Source organism: Rhincodon typus, chromosome 24 (genome assembly GCF_021869965.1).
Source record: "Rhincodon typus isolate 14 chromosome 24, sRhiTyp1.1, whole genome shotgun sequence".
In the NCBI taxonomy this organism is placed as follows: domain Eukaryota; kingdom Metazoa; phylum Chordata; class Chondrichthyes; order Orectolobiformes; family Rhincodontidae; genus Rhincodon; species Rhincodon typus.
The window spans coordinates 44,372,416-44,397,415 of record NC_063355.1 but is presented as its reverse complement, the minus strand read 5'-3'; the positions used below and the strand labels follow the sequence as shown (position 1 = coordinate 44,397,415).

Here is a 25,000-nt window from a genome sequence, read left to right as displayed (position 1 = left end):
AGTCTACAGGGAATGTTGGCTGTCATGGCCACTATTACTGATAGCTGGCTCTGTATTCCAGATTTATTGTTTGAATTTGAATCCCATGTGATGGGATTTGAATCTATTTCCTGTACGATTAGCCTGGGTCAATTTGTTCTGAAGAATCATCGCTGGACTCAAAACTTTAACTCTTTCTCTCTCCAGATAACGAGTTTTTCCAGCACTTTCTGTTTTTATATCAGATCTTTAGCATCTGCTGTATTTTGCTTTTAACCTGGGTCTCTGGATTACTAGTCGAGTGAGATTACAACTATGCCATCTCCCCTTGCTGGTCTTTATGTTCCATGTGAGCTGCCTCCTACTCTGTTTCATCTAATCATGGCGTCGATGTGCTCGCTTTATTGTAACATCCAGGACAGAGGTCAATGAAACAAACTACTGCCACACGAATGAAAGGGCAAGTGCACAATCACTGCTTCATTTAAGCAGCCATCACTCTGACTCAGCGGTAACACTCTCACCTCAGGGTCAGAAGCTTCTGGGATCAATCTTGAACTGAGACCCGAGTGCACCCTAACACTCCAGTGCAGTACTGAGGGAGTACTATATGGTTGGAGGTGCAATCTACTAGAAGAAGTATCAAAAAGAAAAGGCCCCATCTGTCCTCGCAGGTGAATGTAGAACACACATGGCACTGTATAGAAGTTGGCATGCAGCTCTTGGCAGCATGGTCAATATTTATCCCTTGCTGAACATCACTCAGAATATCTCATGACTGTCTGTGGGATCTTGCTGTGTGTAAATAGATTGCTGTTCTGCTCCGCATTATGATAACGGAATAGAATTCAGCAGTACTTTGCTGTCTGTGAATTGCCTTAGGACACCCTGAGATTGCGACAGGGGTAACTGCATCTTTATTCCATATGGTTTCAACCAATTACAGATGAAGGGAGAGGGAACCGTATCAGAGGAATGTTGCCCGAAGGGCCACCACATTACGTTCAGCTCCAGTGCAAATACATAACACGGCCTCGGCAAAATCAATCGAATCATTTCACTGTCTGGAACAGTACATTTAGGTTTCGTTGTCGAGCACATAGTTTAGCCGGCCTCATATGTGAGGACTCTCATCAGTTTTCTTTAAGCTAAATGCCAAAGGAGGGGCCTATCTGAAACAGAATTTTCGGCATAAGAGGATGAATTACATGTTTTGTTTTGCACATTAGACAGGGATAAGAAAGGTTATTACGATGAATCCTCAGCTCGGACTTATTCAGGAAAAGCACGCAAAACTAAAGAAAAAATTCTAGATGTACAATTCAAAACACAAAGAACATCTTTTGAGGGAATGTCAAACAGTGCAAAATGCACTCCCACTTAATTCACCCCAAGTTGTTCTTCATTTTTCCCAGGATTGTTCTTCCTTAAAATAACAGGAAATGTTCAGACTCGTCCTGGTTCACTCAGTAACAGCTAACGTATCACGGACAAATACCTGCTGCAAGTACGCTGTGCAATAGTTGCTTCCATGCGAAGCCACATCTCTGATCAAATTCTTTGTACCATTTTTGAGAAGTTTCTCCTCGATGGAGTTGCCGATAACCAGTCTGCAGTGGAGATGTAGACAAGGAAGGTGGGTTAGAGACTCCAAAATGAAAATTTACAAAGCACCTGGTCACAAGTTTAAACTTGTCTTCAAAAAATTTGAAGGCAGGTAATTCAAATAAAAAGATAATCACCCATAGGATGTGGGCACTGCTGACAAGGCTGGATTAATCGTGCATCTCAAGTTGCCCTGAGCTTGACACACTGTAGTTGGGCTGGTTCACTACAGGGCGTCATCCATCTAGTGTGGGACTTGAATCCTACACAGATTACACTGGGTCCTGGAAGAACCAAGTTCCTGAAGGGCAGAACTGAACATGAGAAGAATTTCTCCCAATCTACAAATAACAAATTAAACTAAATTGTAAACTGCCTGTACTATTCCAACTGTGGACCATAATGCTGACTTTATATACTGTACGTTGACCACCATTAATTTGACTTGTACATTACACTTCTGGTCATAAAACTCAATATTTCAAAATCTTTTTTAAGATGTCTTCTCAAACTCCCTCCGTGACAGCATTGTGGGTCTACCTACAGCACATGGACCACAGCAGTTTAAGAAAATAGCACCAGCACCTTCTCAAGGGAAACTAGGAACAGGCAATAAATACTGGTGGCCCAGCCAGTGATACCCATGTCTCATGAGTGAAAAAGGAGCTCAGAAAAAAAGCCAATAAGTTATTTAGATTTTGCATTGTTGATCATATCCAGAATATGAACAGACACATGACATGACATGGCTCTTTGGTACTCTTTCGTACATGAGAAACGCGACCTTCTTCTAACAGTGGTAAACTCCTGGGATACTTGTACAACCCACTCCTCAGAGTCAGTTAATCACAAGGAAGCTATCACAGAGAAAAATAGCATACAGCAATTAAAAAGACATGGAAGTCAACACAGACACAAATCTGACTGTCTGGTAGGTCTCTTAAAACCTCATGCTTTGACCAGGTTTTTGGAATGCAGGCTGATGACACTTTAATAATATTCCTGCAAAATACCTCAGGATGTCTTACTATACTAAACAGGCTGTACAAATCCAAGTTGCTGGCAGCTTCTGGGCAATTTAGAAAACAATTGCTCTGATCAATCTAGTACAAGCTCCAAAAATAATGAATGCAGTCATGCAAAGTACATTGTGTGACTCCATATCCATATCCATCTCAGCTGGTCCCTGAAATGGCCAAAGAAACCACTCAGTTCAAGGGCAATTCGGGGTTGGCGACAAATGCTGACCTTGCCAGTGATACCCACATAAAATAAAGGAAAAATTCACAATACTGAAGAAGTAATTTTTCATACAATACCTGTAGATATGAATATCTTTACATTTTCCAATTCTATCACACCATTCCTGGACTTGTGAATCCAGGGTTGGGTTCAAGTCACTGTCATAGACAATAACAGTGTCAGCATCAACCAGGTTAACACCCGTAGCACCTCCACGGGTAGAAAGGATGGCACAAAAGATGCGCTTATCTGTATTAAAAAGTTTCATCAGCACCTGGAAACAGAAAGTTCACAAAGATTAGACAACACCTCTCTCCTTCACAAAGACACAGACAGACTGACTCAGGTTAAAAAAGAGAACCAGAGTTTGTAATTTGGTGCTGTCATCTTACAAATTTCTATATTTTCAAATGAATAGATAGAAAACCAAGGACTGCACGCCTGAGCAAGTCCTACAAAAGTAAAGCTGTTATCATTGAGGTTCCTGGAGTTGTACTCTCTGCAGGGGACAACTGACCTTAAACCTGTTTATACCTTTCACTTTAAAGTGACTGTACATTTCCAAAAAATGTATTTGTTCTTGGGAAGCAGTGACAATGCCTCACGTACAATGTACCAATGCATCATTTACTGCCCAATCCCCAAATGCAAAGGTAATAAGGGTCAGCTGCATTGTCTGGGACTGAAGTAATGTATTGAACAGCTAAGTAGGGAGAGGTAAGTTTAACCCTCTATACTCAAAGGTCAATGAACGAGTTGGTCTTTTCTTTAAAAAAAGTGCAACAAACCAACAGTTTCAATGGAAATTTTATCTCGTGGTAGCCAACTAATGATCAACTTCACAGAAATCAAATTGTCATGATGAAATTTGATTATGCAATCTCTGAGTGGGCAGTTCTATGCCACAATCACTACACTATTACACCGTCGTAATATTTGCTGATTTCTGTCATTACTTACACTGCTAAAAGGAGTGAGGGGCTTCTGGAATAAACTGTTGTCAGCCTGTTCTAAAGGCCCCAGAGAATATCACATTAATTCCCACCGGGGAGGGAAAAAGGCTTTTTATCTACCCCCAGGACAATGACAGTACACAATACAGCTTTTACTGTGCCTGCAGTAAGGATGGGGGAGTCTGCATCAGCTACATAAGAGAAAAATAATGCAACACAAGCCATTAAACCTGAAATACTGGAGTCAGTATTAGAAACTAAAATTGGAATTTCAAGGAATTACACAAACACACTTTATACACAAACATACTTAATCTACGAAGTAGTACTTATTAAAACAATGTACCTGTCGTTGATTAAGATGAACATTACTATCAATTCTCACAAAAGCAAAACTGTGGTAATCCAGGAAACTCTCCAGAATGTCCAGCATTTGAACCATTTGTGTGAATATCAACACTCGGCGTCTTTCTGATTTCAGTTTATGAAGCAGAACAGCCAGTGCTTCCAATTTCCCTAAGTAAAGATTAATCACATCGATAGCTTAACCAGGCAATTGTTCTCACTGCAATCTGATGACTGCCTCCCTCAGCTAAATCAAAGAAACAGAACAGAAAGTTGGGGGATATTTTAAAATCTTCCCGACTCAGCCAAAACTGGGCATGAGGTAGACACAAACGAGCGAGAGACTTGTCCACAGGCCTCCCGTCACTGGGACCCTGCTGCCACTATGACGTTGGTCCGAGTGGGAATTTAAGTGGGGATTTCCCCGTCAACCAAGTGCAGTCCTGATCGTCAGGACAAGTCAACCTTTAGATAAGTTCAGAGGAATAGTAGTATCCATCTAGACCTGACAGCAGGCCCTCCTTGCTCCTGAAAATTACTGTGTCTAAAAGTGGGGACCATTTCTCAGAACCCTGCATGAACCCATCCTGCCCCTACTGTGCCTCTAGATACTGCCTCCTAACAGCCAAGATTTCTGAGCTCCTCTAGTTTAATTGCTCCACAATTAACAACCACAAATTGAGTTTCTTGGGCCCCTAGTAAGATCTAAAATTCTCTCTCAAATTCTCTGTCCACCAGTTGCCTCTCTCACTATGTAAAGCCTTTTTTGACAAAGTTTTTAATCCTCTGTCCTAAACACATCTTACGTGACAAAAATCTTTTTAGTGATAAAGATCCCGTGACGTACCATGATGTTTTGCTATGTGAAGGTATATAGACAGAAGTTATAATTGGATATTGACCAGCAGGAGGTCAATGAGTGAAAGCCATTAAAAACTGATTGAGTTTCCCACAGCTGCTGGCTCACCTAATCTGCTGCCAAGGATTTAAGACCAGCCAAGTCGTCCACACCCTGAAATTTGGCTTTTCACCCAATTCTGTCAATAAGTTGGACATTTAATACAAAACAAAAAAGAAGTGGGAATACGTGCAGAACAGCAGAAAACAATAGCTCTATCTGAAGCTCATTATTAAAGTTTTGTTAGAGACAAGTACCCTTAATTTACTAACCTGAGTCAAACTGTACAAGTCTCGGGTCAGTTAACAGTAACTTTGTCGCAGAAGTAACCTGCAGCAATTGTTGGGTATATGGAGCCAGTTCCTGTTTAAGGTTAGATTTGAATAGCCTCATGCGATGCGTGTAAGAAGGTGGAGGGTTAAACGTGTACAGAATTGGCGGAGGTGCCACTACATTTGGAACAACACAGTGAACCCTGTGGAAAAGGCACAATATTTCTTAGCACAAGTTTCCAACCTAAATGGAAATATAAAGTAAATCGCATCATTGCACCATATTTGAAATAGAAACATTCTGAAAAGGTTTTGAAAGAAAACATGACTTTGCAAAATGACAAAACAATGGGCTACATTTTCAAAGGCTCACAGGAGGCCTGTAGGGACACAATTTGAAAATCACAGTTCTGAAAGAGGTCATCTCATGATCTCAATACCTCCAAGGTAGTTTCAAACTTACAAAGAACCAGTCAAGGGCAAAGAGAATAATGAAAAGGAAACCTACTGCTTCCCATTTGCCAGGCCATTAAAAAACATGCAGTCAGCTACATTATTTTTAATTTTTCTTTTAATGGATGCAAAGATCTGGTGCATGCATCTTTCACAGCTACTTTCAAGTTACTTTTAGCTGCAAAATCCAACACTACCAGTGGTCCCCTATGAATATATGACTTCAGGACCATACTTACTCAGACAACATAATTCAATAACAGCATATGGGCAGGACTTCAAACCACTCAACAGCTGCCTTCCTCTGATTCTGAAACCAATACTCATGCTTTGCATCAGCCTGAAACTCAATTATGTTTAAACTCTGCCATAATTTTCTGCTCTGTCATCCTCACTGCTCATCTGTTATTGAATTCTACCGCTGATCACTGAGAAAGTGCTGCATAAATTTCTTATTTTTCTCGCCACACACTAAACTGTGCTATGTGGTTTGCAAAGTCCTTAACCTGTAAAAATATTTCCTGAACCCAAATTTCCCCAGAGCACTCCCATCCACCATTAGGACATACAAGACCGTGCCATTTGAGACAGAAGGGTGTGGTTCATGCTTTCTTCAAGACTTGGATATATAATGCATGTTGAAACTCCACTCAGTCCTAGGTTGGGGTACATTGTTAGAGGTGCCATCTTTCAGACGAAACTGTAAACAAAGTTGGCCTGCTGAAGTGATTTTAAAGGTACGATGACAGCACTTGAAGAGGAACATGGAGTTCCTAGTGTCTGAAGCAACATTGCTCCATCACACAAATCAGGCTTATTGATCATTTACCTCATTGTTTCTTGATGCAAGAGGAAGAGAATCTTACATCATGCAACCCGCTGCTGCATTTGCCCATGTGGCAACAGTCATATTGCTTTAAAATGTCAATGACTGTAAAGCTCGATGAAAGATGCTGAAAATGAATAATATCCTATTCTTTTCTCACTTTTCTTGGTTAATATATCTCACTAACCATATTTCTTAGCCATCAATCTAAATGCGGACATCCTAAAATAGTTGCACATCTTGTCTTTAATACAGAGACTTAACACTGGGAACAGTGCAACAGATGCACCTCAACAACTTCTAATACCATCCCCTTAATTCACTGCCATTTCCCATGCACCGTCTCTGCCTTCAGCTTTGGTTCCATATTTTTTGCTTGCTTCCTTCACCTGTAATGCATGATGAAATTATCTATTTGGGGGCAAAAAGGTGAGATCAAGGCTATTTCAATATTAGGCTATGGTTAAGTTCATAGCAGAATCAAAAAGCTGCTTTGGGTTCTGCACATTAATATATAAAAAACACCATCTTGGGCCACCTGACTAATTTGGCAACTCATGATATCAATGGCTAATACACTGGAAGATGTTCATCAAGACATTTGGCTGTGATATAGAGATGCTCTGTAAAGCTAACTACAAACAGCTTACTATACAACAATACTGTTCACCTTTTAACGATGTCTTGCATACTATCTTGCCTCTGATCCGTGGATAAGATTGCTTGTGACAAAGATTCTGTCCTTTTCCAAGATATCTCAGCAAAGGAGTCACTCACTGACTGCTGAATGTTGCAGCAGTTCACGTAACCAGAGAAAAGCCAGGAGTTCTCAGCTGATTTAGGCTTTGTAAGTTTATATTCGCCAATCAAGAAGCAAACTCCCAACAGTTCTGTACCATAGACAGGCATCACAGAACATCGTTTCTCATTTATCAAGAAAATTCGGTCCAACCGTTCCTTTATGAATTTTTTCTTTTCTTCTATAGAATCCTAGAAATCATAAACAAGATTCTCAAGTGTGACAGAGAAAAACACTGAACAAGTTGTCTGTAGTGTCAGCAGGGTAACTCTAAAAGTATTAAGATTAGAGTTGCATGTTAATAGCATAATAACCTATGCCCTTCTCTTCTGAAGCCATATACTGGCCCCCACTGGCAGTGGAGTGAAATACAATCTGACAAGTTTAAATAGGTACTTTCTATTAAAATTACAGACATAGGAATTTATAATCAGACAAATTTTAGAATTTATTAGAAAAATTGAAAGGAAGCGGGCACAGGTTTTTTTTAAGTTAATAAAGATGGACAAATTTAGCCCTCTTTTATGCTCTTCGTTCATAACTTTTCAAGGTCTGATTAATTTAAAAATATTGAACTTGCAAGTTTAACATAAATACTCAAACCTGTTTAAAAATGTGATTACCTGTGTAGCAGATCCTAGAGAAGATATTGGCCTTAGGATTGCTCCCTGCTCACCAGATGCTGAACTGCTAACTGTTCTGGTCGTGAGGAAAGATGCTAAAACAACAGACAAAGTTATAAGCTGTGGCAACTATAAATTCATGAACAAAGCATATTATTTACAGTCTCTGAGTCACTCACCTTGTGTTGAAACAGAAGTGGAAACAGAACTAGGTACTATTCCTTGCTGGTTTCCAGTTGCTGCAGATGCATTTTGGACTGCATTGCTCTGGGATTGTGCTTGCATCAAAGCCTGACTTTGTTGACGCATAATCTGCTGCCCCGGTGCTGATACTATTTGTAGGACATTACCTGTATTTTTTTTTTAAATTAAAATAAGTAATTAAATGATTCTTCTCACACAATACAAAACTTATTACAACCAGAATTCCTTCGTAGGATCGCACTGTTAGCCACTAACAGTCGCCATTAATAGCTATTAATTTTCCTAGCTTGATCGTTATCCACTCCTTTATCTATCCAACTGTTCTCTCTCTTTGGGCTCTAGCTCCACCAATTGTTTAATCCTTAGCCCCTCCTCCAACCCTGTCTTCTGCATAAAAACCCACTTTTTCCTAGCTACCATCCATTCTGAGGAAGTGCCACTGGACCCGATACTTCAACTCTGATTTCTCTCCACAGATGCTGTCAGACCTGCTGAGCTTTTCCAGCAATTTCTGTTCCTTTGTAGGAAGTTCCCCATCTCCATTTCTTTTTCAAGGTAGAGTCAAGATTTTCTTCCTTTCTTTAACTGCACACGGAGATCCCTGACTTTTATCGACTTCAGACTCTTGGCAGTAAGTACATTGTGCAGCATCTGCTGTGAACAGCTTCAACTGTCTGAGGTAGTGCCCTCAGAGAAAGGTCTCCCACTATACCAGTAAGGCATGTGATATATTTGGATTTTCCCAGCATCTGGATTCTTTGTTTTCAAATCATAGATCAATCAAAGTCAAGTCCGAATCCTTATTTTGTAATGTGTTTCTTCAACTACTGTACTATTTGATAAATGCTTGTTAACATGTCCAAATAACAAGTAGAAAAAAAATCAGACAGAATAATTTCAGCAATCACAAAATAATCTATGTCTCCACAGGATCACCCTAGTCCCCAAAAAGTAATACAACATTATGTCAATTTCAGATCTTATTCCAAGTTTTAAACTAATAAAAAATCATTCAACAAACAAAAAGACACAAGTAATAAATTTTCAGTAGAAAATGGGAGTTTTGTTCTCTACAAAACAGAAGGCTGAGGGGTGACCTGATAAAGTTTAAATGATATGAAAGCTGTTGAGGGAATAGAAAAAGTTGTGCTCCCACCTGCATGCAAGAACAGATGGGGTGTCACAAACTAAGACATCACTCATAAATCTATTCCAGAATTCACGAAAAGTGCTTTTATCCAGACAATGGTGAAAGACGTGAAACCAACTACCACAGAAAGTATTGATGGAACAGTACAGACGCATTCAAAGGGAAGCTGGATAAACTTAAGAGAATAAGGAAAGAAGATTATCATTGTTAGGATTAGATGAAGAGACTGGGATGAGGGTCATGTGGGCCATAATCACCAGCATGGATCTGCCATATCAAATGGCTATTTCTGAGCTGCAAATATATTGTGTAAATTCAAAGGTTCTGATATGGATGCTAAATAGTTCTTTTAAATATAAAATTACAAGCAAAAACTGCATCTACAGAATTACAGCAGCCTCACTACATTTTTTTGTGAAGCATTCATTCCTGTTCAACTCAACATCAATCAACCAAACTGTTCACTTTCTTAGCTTTTGAACACATGTTGAGGTTTCTTAGTCAGATTGGAGATTCAGCCACCTTCAACAAAGACTGATCATCATTCAAACATTAATGACAAAGAGTCTTAAGTATTTGCTGGTCTCTCCCTCTCTCATTCAAGGTTGGGACAGCGCAGATGGTTTCTAAACTTGAATTCCTGAATTAAAAAAGGTAATGACCAGAATGAAACATGACAGAACTGCTTTGTTTAGTGTTGATTGAGATAACCAGAGGTGGGTGTCTTAATTCCTTAAAAGTGAGAAATACCACCTTGTCTAAAGGCTGACTGAGAAGGCTTGACGTGGGGAATTCTGCTGGAGGATAGTAATTAAGAAATATTTCAATGTTTGGGTATAATGTATCAGCAAAACAGAATGGATAGAAAAGAAGAAAACATCTATAAGAAGATAAGGCAGCTAAAAGTGGTGCTTTATATAAAACTCAATAGGAAAAGAATAGGCTGCTGGTTTTGCTTCCAAGAGAGTTTTTCTTTCCAATTGAATATCTAATGTAGACGAAGTGCTGATTCCTCCCTTTCACAAGAATCTCTGATTATTTCCCTCTCAAAGAGTCACCAATAAATACAGGGTAACTGCAGTTTTCAGTACCTTGGTGTAAGTGACGAAAGGCCTATGGATTCTTGGCTTGATGCCTTGGGAAAAACAGTAATTTGGATATGTGACTGGACTAGAAAACCAGGGACCTGAAGCCATGGGCTGTATTCCCACCACAGCAGCTGGGGAATTTAAATTCAATTAATTAAATAAATCTGAACTAAACAGCTAGTAGTAGTAAAGGGTGTATCTACTGGACTGTGATAGAAACCCATCCTATATACATTCTGCTTTAGGGAAGGAAATCATCCATTCTTACCTGGTCTGTCCTTTGTGACTTCAGGGCCAGAGCAACATCGTTAACTCTAGACTACCTTTAGAAATGGCTGAACAAGCCAATACAACCTTCTAAAGGACAATTGGGGATGGGCAACAAATGCTGCTGGCCTATTAGTGATGCTCATACTCCACGAAATGATATGGTAGAGGACAGGAACTACTATATTGACTTGACTTCAATTTTGGAATGGGCAATGAGTTACAGTATCTGTATCTGACAAAATGTTGCCTGCAAAACAAACGAGTTTTAACACTGTATTAGCAGCTGGATGGAGTTCTCTGCCTCTTGCATTTGGAAAATAATCTCCAGGAGCAATCACTTTATATCTATACTGTTAATCAAATGATATCCCCTGATATTACTCATGGCATGTCAGGAGTGGGGATCCATTATTACTTGGTATTCGTGACTGCAACTACAGTGTTGTGAAGAGTTGTCTGCATGGAGATTCCAATTTTGTACACATTGTCAAATATAAATGCTGCCGTAAGAAACGTGACCAAAACAACAACAGGAAATGACATTTAGGGGCAAGAAATGCGTGTGTGTAGACAAGACAAATATATTTTAAATGATACGCCATATACATGGTCACTACTTGCTGCTGAATATACCTTGTAACTGGAGATGCTGGCCTGCAGTGAGCTGCCGCAATTGACTGCTAGACAAGGTAAACTTGTTCCCTTGGAAGTGCAGCGTCACGGGCTGACTAGTCTGGGTGCCTCGTCCTTGCCCACCAGCTATGGAGGCAAGCTGGGCGATGCTAACGACTTCTCCACCTGCAAGGGAAGGACAATGTGCAATGCAATTACAAACAAAACGTCAGCTGCACTGTGCTTTGGTAGTTAGTATATCTGCACCCAAGCTCTACTCATGCAAGGTCAACTACAGTGCGCAAACAAGGTGTCAGAGAAGTTTTATGCAGGAAAAGCAAAGTGAGATCAAGTTTTTATAAAGTTGGCCAAGCAATTAGTTATCAAGCTCCTCAGGGAATATACGTTAAGAGATGTCTAATAAGATTGATTTATATATCTACACTGATGTTCAAAATAGAGTTTTCTGGCAAGGCTTAATGAAGGCAAGAATTAAAGTGTTCTCCGCTTAACACTGTCCATTTTTCTATATTAATTCACAGGACAGAGACATCACCGGCAAGGCCACATTTATTGCCCATCCCTAACTGCCTTCAACATGCCACCTTAAATACAAATGAGTGGTGCTCTAGGGCACATCATGGGATAGTTAAGAGTGCTGAGAATTGGAAATCACTTTTCAGGTCAGATGAGGTAAGCACAGAAGGTGTCCTTCCCCAAAGGATATTAGCAAACCATTTTTTAAAAAATGAAACGCCAACACTATTGTGGATATTAGCTTTTTGTTCCAGATTTATTTAATCAGTTAGATTTTCCAGCTGCTGTGATGGGATTAGAACTAACTTCAGAATATTAGTCAATACTTCTGAATGATTAGTTCAATTACATAACCACCTTACTGGCATGCTCCTTTCTAGCATTAGAAAACTGTTAGAATGTTGTTTGATCAAGCGTAAGTTTGGTTGACACAGTTAAAGATAGAATTGGATCATACAAAAGTAAAGCTGTTATTTCTCTAATGTGATTTCTTTATTCTTTTCTTCCACTGTTTTACCCCACAGCCAATTTTAGATAAACCTTGATGGAACGTATTTTTTTTCCTACAATTTGTAAACAAACTTTCTGGCCATTTTATTTTGTTAATTATTTTAACTTGGGAAGCATCACTTACGGCTTCCGATCTAGCCAAAAAATGAAACAAATTCCCTTTAGGACAGGCACTTACAGGCTATGAAATGCTGATGGGAGATGACAAAGCTTTTCAAAAGCAACACCTACATCCAACACTATCAGACAGTGGCATCAGATCTGTTATAATTAGTTGCCTGTAAAACCTTAAATGACACCCTGTTATTATCTGCATTATGAAAGTAAGGTGCATTTTTACACTGCCTTTCCAAGAGCAATGTCAAAACAAGAAAAGCAAAAGAGGACAGCAGAGTCTCAGCTAAAGCTCATTAAACTCCTGCAGTCTGTTATAATTGCAATCATCCCTTGAAATATTAGACAAATCAATTTACCTCACAGACCTCTCTCACATACCATGTCAGCTAACTTTACTAAATTTAGGATGAAAACAATAGCTAACGTCAATAGGTAATGATATAAACTGAACTTTGGCAGCTATTGCTAAATGCTGCAAATATCGCAAATAAAAATCCAGCATTTTATGCACAACAAATAAGCAGTATTAGTGCAGTCATTTGGGTGGGTTTCTAAACTTGTATATAGTTTTTAAAAGTGGAAAGGAAATCTTTCTTTCCCAGCTTCACTTAAGAGCAGCAGGGAAAAGCAGTTTGATTTAACAAATTAGTATGACTGATAGGGAGGTTCAGATAAGAGGCTGGAATTAATTTCCTTTATCCTCAACTCATAGTTAATAAAACCATCTTGTAGTACAACCTCTAAAAAATTAGATATAGGTTTCAATTGTGGGTTTGTGCGCATGCAGAGATAAGATTAACTACGATAAAAGTTAAGTGAAGTGATGTGATATACACTTTCCAGCAATACTGCACTGAATTTGATGCAATTTAAGTAAGGAAAACCAAATGACCTGAACCACAATCCTCAAAAAATGTTTGAACTGCCTAGAAAATGTAAACTAGAAACAGATTATCTCATACTAGCCATCCATTTTATTAGATGCTGACTTGTATTTCTCAAAGAAAATTAAGATTTAAATTGAATCAAAATAATGTCTTGGAAAAGACTAAAGGTCCACAACTGGAAATTTCTGCAGTCCCAAACAATATACTTAAAAAACCAGCTAATTTTTAAAAAGCAGCTTTTGCAAAGGCAGTGCATTATCTAGAAGATAAATATATCATCAGGTCAGTACTCAATAATCGAAAAGACATGCTAGAGGGCAACGTACATACAAAAGTGAAGCAGAAGACAGTGTTGTATTCATTAGCCATGAACCATGGCCAAAGCTTGTCTAAAGAAAATCTCAGCAGGTGGATTAGTCCCTTACCAGAGAGATTTGCATAAATAGGGCAGCAAAAGAGAATTTGGGAAAAAAAAGATTGGAAATTTGGCTGCTCATGAGGGACAGCCCTTGCCAGCAAGAAATGAGTGAGTCATGCAACAGTAATAAGTGGGAGAATTAGGCAATATTTGTGAGGCCACTTACTAGGCAATCGTGCCTGGGCCTGTGAGGTCAGCACCAGCCTCTGATGCGGCACATTGGTTGTCGGGGCGGTGTGAGCAGAGGAGGCCTGTTGCTGGGCCTGACCCGTGTGCGAGGCCTGGGAAGCGGCCTGTCCCTGCTGGGTGACCAGGCCTGCAGTGCTGCTCAGGGCTGGACTGGCTGTGCTAGAGGTGATGGTGCTGTTCACCGCTTGCTGCTGTCCCGGTGCATTGGCAGTAGTCTGATTCATCTGAAATGGAGTCGCTGCTGCAAATGACAAGTGGTTGGTTTGTGCTGGCCAACATACGACAGATTTTCATCAAAATTATATTCACATTTCATTCTTTGCAACTCACCACTCCTCCAAAAAAACACTTAGGATGATAGTGATTAAAGTCAAAGACATACTCACCTAATTACTAAAGTTAACTACCTTTTCCTTCCAACATAATGTGTGCAACTTAAGACTTCTGTTTCTCAATTATATAAAAAAAAGTATACGCAACTATAGCAATATGTAGTTTCGACTCTGGCTGAAGCATTCTTATCAGAGTCTGAAGGCTGTGGGTTCAAATTCACAATGGTGGCTTGAGCATGTAATCCAGACTGACAATCACAGTACAGTACTGAGCGAATGCTGCACTGTCAGACATACCATCTTTCAGACAAGAGGTTAGACTGAGTCAGAGTCAGGACACTGTTATGAAGAGAAGAAACAGAGCTCTCCCCGGTGTCCTGGCCCATATTTTATTCTTCAGTGATAAAGGTTAAGTCACCATAGTCCTACCAGGCCATAAGGGTGCTCTCTCATTAGAGAAAGATGACTATTTTTTCTTATTTCCTCATTCAATACCCATAGCAAATAGGTAATTTAATGTTTCTGTTGTATGCAAAACTTGTTTTCTCAAATTTGCTTAGTGCCTTGACCTTACAATAGCGACTAAACTTCAAAAAGTTCACTGGTTGTAAACTGCTTTGAATGCCAGAGATCATTTTAAAAATGCAAATCATTTGTTTTTTTAATTGCTGCATTAGATGCATTTGGACAATAGCCAGCTCAACAAATAAGAACAAAAAAGTTTCACATAGCCTTGCAAGTGTCTGAGATACAACCAGAACTAGGCTGCAAACCCGTTTAACCACTTTCATAGGTCCTAATGCACTTTGAATTGGTTACAAGAGATCAGACAGCTCAAACCTTCCCTGAATCCAAACAAGTGAAAGCAAACATGTCACATATGTTAATCACACTATAAGAAAATTGAGAAAGAGTTCTGAAGGATGAACAGCCTGTGCAGTGCATTGATGTATCTCACGACAGCCTTGTTGATCCTCCAGCTTCAGGATAAGCAGTCAGCTATTTAGGACTGAGATGTTAGAAGTTTCTTCAGCTGGTGACTGTCAATCTTTGTAATTCTATGCCAGAAAACTGGATGCTCAGTATTTAAGTATATCCAAGACAGTAACCAGAAATCTATCAATTTCTAAGGGAATCTAGGCATACTGGGATAAATGAATTTAGGATAGAAGATCAGTCAGATCCTTGTTCAAATGACAGGACGAGCAGGCTGGGAGATACAAAAGGTCTACTCCTGTTCCTTTTTCATTGTCTGCAGAAACCTGAAGTTGCTGCCATAGACATATTCCTGATGGCAGCCAGAAAATTGATGGCAACAAAGATAGTATAGGCTCAGTAAAAAAAGCCATCCAGAATCACACTTGCACAAGCAGTGAAACACTACTGTGATTGAAGTACCTGACTTGCTACCTCCAATCACTTCACCCAGTTACATAACCCTTCCCCCACTACTATAACCCTTTTTTAAATTTTATACTAATAAAGAAAATGTTAAGAAAATAAAATGTTTTTCCCATTATTTGTCATACAGGGCCAGTTAGCACAGTTGGCTGGATGGCTAGTGAGTGATTAGGTCCAATGCCATCAGCGGGGGTTTGACTTCTGTTGTAGCCGAGGTAGCCTTGGGGCCAGTGCCCTCGGACTGTCCCTGTGAGTGGAAGGCAACGGTAGACCTCCACTGACAAAAATTGCCATAAAATATCGTCTAAGGGTTCAAATGAGCCAATGACCGAAGGACCTGCCTTCACCCATGAATGAATGATATTTTCTCAAGGCACTCATGTCAAATGGCATTCCCAAATGAAATCTTCAAGATCTGCCAAGTCAATGGCCTTTATTACTCAAAGTAGGGATTATAAAAACTTGATTTGTGTTTCTTGTAATTTAAGAGGATAAGGAATGATTCGATCAAAGTTTCCAAGCTTACAGGGGAAAATGTGGGAGATTGGGGGAAAGAGTTGGGGAAACCAGGATTAGGGACCATTGGAAATAGGAACAGGAATAGACCTTTCACCTCTCAAACCTGCTCTGTCACTGAACATCATAACGGCTGATCTAACTCCACACATTTTTCATCTCCATAATCCCTTGATATCTTTAAAGTCCAGTAACAATTGGTCACAGTCTTGAATGTACTCAATGACCAAGCTTCCTCCCAAAAGGTAGAAAGTTCCTAAGATTTGACTCCCATGAATGAAAAAAATCCTCATCTCAGTTCTAGATGGTAAAAACCCTATTCTAAGACTGCATCCCCAGTTTTAAAATGCCAAACCAAGGGAAACATCCTGCATCTACCATGTTGAGCCCAGTAAAAATTTTGTATGTTTCAATCTGATCACTTCTCATTCTTCTAAATAGTCTAAAAAATGCCAAAACTTTTAGAAAACATTTCTTCAAGGAAATGCTGCTAGAAGTTTGGAACTCCATTCCTCAAATGATAATAATGTTAGATCAATAACTAATTTTAAAACAGAGACCAATCAGGTTTTTATTAACCAGGATACTAAGGGAGATTAGGCAAAAGGTGGTGTGTGGAGTTGGATCAGCCAGGTCAACTGTGATCTGACTAAGTCAGAAGTCACGACAGCACATTACAATCCAACAGGTTTATTTGAAACCACAAGCCCTTGGAGCGCTTTTCCTTTATCCACTCCAGACCAACACCAGCACCTTCACATCTTGATCTGATTATATGGTGTGTCCTCGCTTAGCGAGATGCAGTCACAATTGAGATTAATATCAGATGAACAAACTTTGAAAAATCAGGATCTCCAGCTCCCTCTCTTTGACATAATATTAAAACATTTCCACAAAATGCCAGATTGATACCTGAACTGAGTTCAGCGTCTTATGAGAAAAGGTTGGACAGGCTGGGTTCGTTTCCACTGGAGTTGAAAAGAATGAAGGATGACTTAAAGTTTGTACAAACCTGAACAGTCTTGACAAGGTGGATGTGGAAAGAATGTTCCCTACTGTGGATGAAGCCAGAACAAGAGGGTGCTGCCCTAAAATTAGGGGTCAGCCTTTTAACACAGAAATATAGGAGAATTATTTTTTCCTCTCGGAGGGTCGAGACACTTTGGAACTCACTGCCTCAGAAGTTGGTGGGCAGCAAGTACTTTGGGTATTTTTAATACTTGTTAAATTGAGAATAAAATGTTGTTTGAGATGGATGAGAATGTAGAATTCAAAACAAAAGCAGATCAGCCTTGGTCTTGCTGAAGCAGACTGAAAGGGCTGAATGACCTACTTCTGCATTTGGTAAAATCTGCCACAGCAAATGTATTCTTCCCTTCCTTAAACATAAATAATGTTATAAAAATAATTTTAAAACATCAATGAGAATAACACCTGCAAACCTAAGAAATATCTGAGGAAACAAAAGAGAAACAACATTTTCACGAGAGGATTTCTAAGTTAGTTTACAAGCTTTGCTTAAGCCAAAACACATGCTGTTATTAATGTGGACAGCATTATGCAGAACTTCTATGAAGTATTTGAGTATTCATTGCTATGCTTAATAACCTCTTTAAGCTCAAGTAAAACTGTTCAATCACTAGTTGAGGATGGGTTCTGCTTCCCCAAATTAGAATAAGTGTCGAACATTTCATGACCAGCTACATATACCAGTGTAAAGTGAAAAGGACCCTATAGCACTCAAAACATTCCATTTATGGAGGATAGTTTTCCCATCAGCACAGGGGACCGATACATCTTCCTGGCAAAAAAAAAAAGAGTGGAGGGAGGAAAGGGAAACAGGCTAAAGACTGAGGAGAGTACTGCTCATTTGGACAACACAAACGTGTATTAGGCCCATCGGTCTCTTTCTGTGCAGTTTGACGTGATCTTTACCTTTATGATTTGAGAAGATAAGCCCAATGCTGAATTGCCGGGAAATAGCATCTTTTTGTTTAATCAAGGCTGAGTGACACAATAAAATAACACATCATTTTCAGAAAAAGAAAGGGCAGAAAAAAATCTCCCAACAGGTACTTTCTGAATTCAAAATATCTATTTATGTTTTTAAAAAAAAACTTATGACACTATGTGCTACATTACAATTGCAAGGATTTTATAGGGAAATAAACGTCCTAATGCACCAAGTTTCAATGAAGAACAGATTTACCAGGGAAGAATGTCGCATTAACAATTCATCCTTTAATGATACACATTGGATTTAGTCTTTACAAGCAAAAGATCATTTGATGGTTTAATAAACACTTTAATATTTGCTGATCAACAAATGTGAATCAATCAGGACAAATGTTTAAGACCAATTTATCCTTCACCCTGGTCAAATCCAGTTTTCCCTCATCTTTTTGTCAAAGTTACCGTCGAAGATTTCAAGTACAAATTGGAAGGAAGAGTGTTGTATCATCAATGAAACTGCAGCTAGTCATGAAACTCCATTATTGACTTATAAACCTTGCTCAACCTCTTTCATTAGAAGGAATGAAGCCGTTTCTTACCCTGGGCAGAAGTCATAACCTGAGAAGCAGGCACCGCAACAGCTGAAGACTTGCCACGTGCTTGCCCTTGATGGGATGCAGCTGAAGTTGTGCTGGGTGCCCGCTGAGGCTGAGTACCAACGACCACAACTGTCCGGTCATCTGGCTTTTGGCCATACTGTACAGGCTGGAACAACCTTGACATTTTTTTGAAGAACAAAAATCATAAATACTAGGTTCATGCTTACTTTGGGAATTGAATTTATTAACTCTGCTTGAAGGCAAAGTATCACAGTGCATTACAAAAATTATCATTTAGCACCATAAAAGATCATGCTGTCTCTTAATCTTATTTCAAAGACTACAGTCTGCAATCCATGTCTCTCACACTGTTCGGCACTGGAGGAATGTTGCACTATCAAAGGTGCTGGTTTTTTGATGTGATGTTAAGCTGTGGCCCAGCCTGCTGTCTCAGGTGGGCTTATGTTAAAAAAAAATTATTTCATTGGTTAGAATTAGCAGTGGCAAGGCTAATATTTGTTGCATATTCCAAATTAGCCTTGATAAGACGGTCATGAGCATAGTGCTTCTATGGCACTATGCGAACAGCAGGGAAACACTCCACCTGCATCTGGGATAACATTTAGCCCTCAGCCAACATCACTAAGAGCTGATTGCTGTTATGGGTCCTTGCTGTGTGCAAGTTGGCTGCCACACTTCCTGTAAATAGTGAGTACAAAAAGTACTTCAATGTTGTAAAGCAATATAAGAAATACCCTTATTTCAGTGTCGATTCAAAAAATTTGCACTTTTCAATAGAACACAGAAGGTAAATACAAAAATAATTAAAAGTGAATTGCTGTTCGTCTTTTTCTGAAGAATATAAAGAGATTGAAATTATGTTACAGCTGTAAAGACTTCCGGTCAGACTGCATCTGGGAGTACTGAATTCTACTACGGTCATCATACGCAGGAAGGACACAGTAGTCTTGGAAGGGAGAGCATGCAGATTCACCAGATAACACCAGGGCCTAAAAAGTTAAATTACAAGGACTGCACATACTATGCGCATATTCTCTCAGGTATAGACAGTAATAGTTTGACCTAATCAAGGCACTTAAGATAATTAAAAGGATTTGATAGGGTAGGTAAAGGGACCCTATTTCTTCTGTTGGGGCAGGAGGAAGAACCTTAAAAGTAGAGCTAGGTGATTCAGGAAGGACTTCTTCATACAAAGAGCAGAGGAAATCTGGAACTCTGTTTCCCACAGATATGTCAAGGTCCGGGTGGGTTAATTAAAGTTTCTCCAGCAATTTCTGTTTTTGTTTGTTTCAGATCTCCAGCATCTGAAGTTATCTCAAATCTCAAAACTGAGTGACAAATGTTTGTTGGTAAGGGCATCAAGAGACATGGAGCAAAGCTAGGCGTTTTGTTTCATTTTTATTTAAAGACTTGTTTTTGTGGGATTAGTACTGAGGAGTGCGGAAGCTTGTTTGTTTACATTAATTTTTCACAACGTCTTGCAACCCTGGCAGTGAAGAATGGATTTAGTGCATTAAAAGTTACTAAATTACTACCTGAATGGCTGTAAATTGGGAGAGGGGCGTGTGCAGCGGGACCTGGGTGTCCTTGTGCACCAGTCGCTGAAGGTAAGCATGCAGGTGCAGCAGGCGTTAAAGAAGGTAAATGGTATGTTGGCCTTCATTGCGAGGAGTTGCGAGTACAGGAGCAGGGATGTGTTGTGGCCTTGGTAAGACCACACCTGGAATACTGTGTGCAATTTTAGTCTCCTTTTCTGAGGAAGGATGCTCTTGTTCTCAAGGGAGTGCAGCAAAGGTTTACCAGGCTGATTCCAGAGATGGCGGGTCCGACGCATGAGGAGAGATTGACTAGGTTGGGATTGTTTTTGCTTCAGTTCAGACTAATGAAGGGGGATCTCAGAGACTTATAAAATTCTAACAGGACTGGACAGGGTAGATGCAGGGAGGATGTTCCCATTGGTGGGTGTGTTCAGACCAGGGGTCACAGTTTGAGGATTTGGGGTAGATGATTTAGAATGGAGATTAGAAGACATTTCTTCACCCAAATAGTGGTGAGCCTGTACAATTCGTTACCACAGGAAGCAGTCGATGCCAAAACATTGAATGTATTCAAGAGGCACCTAGATAGAGCATTTTGGGGCGAATGAGATCAAAAGTTATGGGGAGAAAGCAGGATTAGGCTACCGAGTTGGACGATCAGCCATGATCGTGAAGAATGGTGGAGCAGGCTTGAAGGGCTGAATGGCCTCCTCCTGCTCCTATCTTCTATGTTTCTATGTTAAAAAAACTATGCTTAGTCAATTGACATGGGGTCCAAGGGCAAACAAAGACACAGAAAAAGCCAGAAGTTAGTCAGTGAGTGGATGTACCAGAGAAAGACAGCTGGGGCCCAAAATTAGGGAACTCATGCTTGTTCTGAAGTTAAAGTAACAGTGAATTATTGTTTTTAAAAAAATACAGCACAGAAGGGGACCATTCAGCCCATCTTGTCCATGCCGACCCAAAGACACCCAGGTGCTCTTTCTAACCCCATCTTCTTGCACACAGCCCATAGTTTGCGGATTATTCTAGGTGAATCGGAGGTAACTGCTGAAGGAAAATGGAATGTTCCAAATTCCACCACAAGGAATTTGATTATAGCTGTGCCAACCAGAGCAAGAGACCATAGTGTGGTGAAAGTGCTAACTCTAGAAACAACAAAACTGCAGTGAAAGGATATCGCTGGGATAAAATGCAAATAATGTAAATTTGAGTCCTTTTTCAGATGTTTGTAATTAATTCTTTCCAACCTTTTGATTTAGAGCAATGCAATTAACACTTTTTTCTTGCTTATTGCTGACAAAAGGCACATTTTGCCAAAGCTTTTAAACTTGCACTTATCAAAACATTTCAGAAGGGCATGAGAGAAGACTGCTGATTGGTTGGCAGGTGACAACATGTTCTTTGAAGACAGAATGAACGCGTATACACATTGCACCTCTTTCAACTCAACAAAATAATGTCTGTCATTCACTGAATTTACTGGGCTACAGAGATAAAGCTGGAGAATGGGTCTTACTGGGTAGTTCTTTCAGGAGCCATTACAGACATGATGGGTCAAACTGCCTCCTTCTGTACGGTAAAATTCTATGATTCTATGCTCATTCCTCAGGGCAATGCCTAGATCGATCAGAGTCAACCTGCCCGGCTTAACATTTAAAATAAAAAGCCTAGCAGTTAACTGTCAATCAGCATTAATGGGTGCATTTTCCAACATCACATTCTTTCAACAATCTTGGTCTATTTGCCAAGTCACACTCATTCTCCTCTCTTACAATATAACTGTTGGCTTTCCCCACAAATTTGTATTCTTGCGAAGCATCCTGATTGTGCAAGACCAAAATAGGTCTTTTTCCAGCAATTACTCAAGTTCTGTACCACCAAACGACTATTTCCTTGTTCAGTAAACATTCTATTATCTGTGTTTAAAAAATACACTGGCAGATAACTCTGTGAACATGCTCAGTTACAGACCTCCATGGTTAAAATAGAAGTTAGGGTCTACTAAGCCGTATTTAACTCTGAGATCTGACTTTTCCAATAGTAACACCAGCTGGGATCATAACATAGGTAAATAGATTAAAAAGGTACAAATCAGCAATGATCTAACTAAATGATAGAACAGGTCTGTGCAGTTCAATGGCCACTCTTGTCCCTATAATAGTTAGCAGCTGAGCTAACCTATTAGTGTCAGTTTGCCAAGGTAAAAGCACCGAGAATAAGAGATGTGGAGGATTCTGGATTCACTCAATAAAAGCTACACTATCTATCTATGCCAAAACAGAAATATGTTGCACAAGTTACTTTCTATTTTTTTAAAAAATAGTGCCAGTGGTGATATTAATATATATTAACTTGACACATTTAATATTCAGAGCAAATACACCATGACATTTTTGACACTATTTTGAGTTTTCAAGAGGTTCAGCAAGAACCGCTCAGATCAAAAGATGGATACAGTGGAGATGAACATTTGGCCCATTAATTTCCAAGCTCCCTTCCTCACCCATCATGCTCCTTGGAAAAGGACATGATTTTTACTTCCACCATTCCACTAATACAAAGTGCTAAGCTTGCCTTTGTGAAAACTTTTTTTGCAAACAAGATTTGAGTTCTAATGCTCAGTTTTAGGAGTAATTGCATTAACAATAAATGACGCATATGTGACTAAATTATCTGAATGGAGGGTGTAGGTTTAAGAAAACCAATGATTATAACCACTGCCTCTCCCACAAGGTAGGGGCATACTACTACTAGTGAGGTTAGCTAGGGCTTTGTATCATTGAATCATGACTTCTACACCTTTAATTCCAGACATCTAGATACAAGGACAAGATATAAAAAGATGCAGCCACCTACTTGCTGACTTTCACTTTAACTGGTCTGGGTCTGGGTGGAAGATCTGGCGAGTAGTAGATTTCCTCAATGAGTTTCCTCGTCACCTTCCGTTTGGGCATGACCATCTCGGCCTCATATCGAGAAAGTTTGTTTTCGATTCCAGCTAGATTGAAGGCAGACAAGTCCACATTCTGAAAAAAAACCAAAAAGCAGACAATTAGTTATTGTGGAGTAGCTACCAATAGTCAAGGGAAAAAGCGAAAGCAAAATCAGTTTATAACACTTACCTTCCAAGGGTCATATTCAAGCACTTTCAACACAACAGACGCAACTGTATATTGCAGAGCTCTGAACACATAGGCCGAACAGACAGACCTGGGGCACTTCAGGTTAGGATGATTACATATCCTTCTCAGTTGCATCAGGAGGTTAAGAACACTAACAAAATGACGAGATCTCAGAGCTTCCAATGTGCTATTGGTTAGACAAGAAATGAGCATCAGAAACTAGCAATTCAAAACATAAATTCAATTCATTCCTCAATCAGCATCGTTACCTCTGTCTATCTCAAATCTTGCAACTATGCATATGTGCTTGACACAACAACCATCATAAACAGTTGTTTGATACAAAATCATCTTAAGGAATAACCAGATACAGACCAGTCGTAAATTAGTGATTTATTGACCTCAGTCACAAATATGTGCATTTCTGAATGGAGCACTTTGGCAGGTAAGCATCACATCTGTATCCTTGACATCCCATGGGCATCACTTGACGTACATGCTAGAGAATTGTACAACTGAATGTAAGCAGGAATTCTGTAGGACACTTTCAAAGCACCTGTTGCCACCTTATGCCTTTATTACTGATTTCTGCGACTTAAATGAAGCAGGTACTTTCATATTCATACAAACAGTGCAAATTCAAGTTTCAAAGTGTTAGAATATGAAGGACATTGTTGTTAAATGGATAATATGCTTTATATAAAACATCATGCAATGAAATCTCACTAAGTTAGTGATATGATGCACATTACATTGGAGCTTCAAAATGACTCAGCAAATGATAAACACAAAACCTTGCTGAAGACTTTAAACCCTGCTAAATGGGGATAAACTGTAGGGAAACTTCACTGATTTACATTTCCAGATTTATCAAATGTACACATTTAGGACTGTTACCAGTTATAAAATATTTCAAAGCAGTTAAAATATCTATAACACCATAACGTATCTGATTTTCGGCCTGTTCACGAATGCAATGTTGAACAGAGCGTTACAACCAGTCAGAGATACCTCCACGAGGAGTATGTACAACAGTAAAACATTTAGTTTCTCAACCACAACAGTTCAGAAGTCCAAATCAAACATGAAAGATGTTAAATTGAGCACGTAGCCACATTTTCAGATACAACATTGTAAACATTTGTACCCAACACACTCCAAATACAGGGCCCTGATAGCACCCAAGTAACCCATTCAAGTTCTAGCATAAGTTCTAAAACATATTTGTACATCATTACACTGAACTTTGACACTACACTTGAGAAACTAGTATATGAATAAGAATTTGGACAGGACTAGTCCAATTTTGCTTCCAGCCACAAGCATATATTTGTCAGAAAATAACATTTCTTAGTACCTTCTGAAAGACGATAAACCTCCTAAGAAAAAAACTGGTAGAGAACTCTCCACTATCACTGAAAGGGACTTGGGGCTGCATTTGGCGTAGGGTCTTGTGAAGGTTGAGCATCGAGTACACTGTTGCCATTACTCCCAACACCCTGACTTTACACAGTAAACATATTCTGGTTTGTTCTACC

At 39.4% G+C, this 25,000-nt stretch overlaps 1 protein-coding gene and 1 non-coding gene across 2 annotated transcripts in view; both read right to left on the bottom strand.

The window, feature by feature from the left end:
* Window positions 1-1,441: 1,441 nt before the first annotated feature.
* Window positions 1,442-25,000, bottom strand: part of LOC125486006 (E1A-binding protein p400-like) — a 39,880-nt gene continuing 16,321 nt past the window's right edge. Inside the window, exons 2-13 of the mRNA XM_048611759.1 lie at window positions 23,463-23,681; window positions 23,197-23,366; window positions 18,779-18,954; window positions 13,955-14,218; window positions 11,341-11,505; window positions 8,175-8,345; window positions 7,996-8,090; window positions 7,244-7,563; window positions 5,295-5,497; window positions 4,126-4,295; window positions 2,904-3,100; window positions 1,442-1,589 (exon numbers count right to left, since the gene is read on the bottom strand). Coding sequence (XP_048467716.1) covers window positions 1,442-1,589; window positions 2,904-3,100; window positions 4,126-4,295; window positions 5,295-5,497; window positions 7,244-7,563; window positions 7,996-8,090; window positions 8,175-8,345; window positions 11,341-11,505; window positions 13,955-14,218; window positions 18,779-18,954; window positions 23,197-23,366; window positions 23,463-23,681 — 2,298 coding nt within the window. The remainder of the gene's footprint in view (window positions 1,590-2,903; window positions 3,101-4,125; window positions 4,296-5,294; window positions 5,498-7,243; window positions 7,564-7,995; window positions 8,091-8,174; window positions 8,346-11,340; window positions 11,506-13,954; window positions 14,219-18,778; window positions 18,955-23,196; window positions 23,367-23,462; window positions 23,682-25,000) is intronic.
* On the bottom strand, window positions 3,823-3,960 carry LOC125486029. Its single transcript, XR_007264719.1, has one exon. It is a non-coding gene; the product is annotated as a small nucleolar RNA SNORA49 (small nucleolar RNA).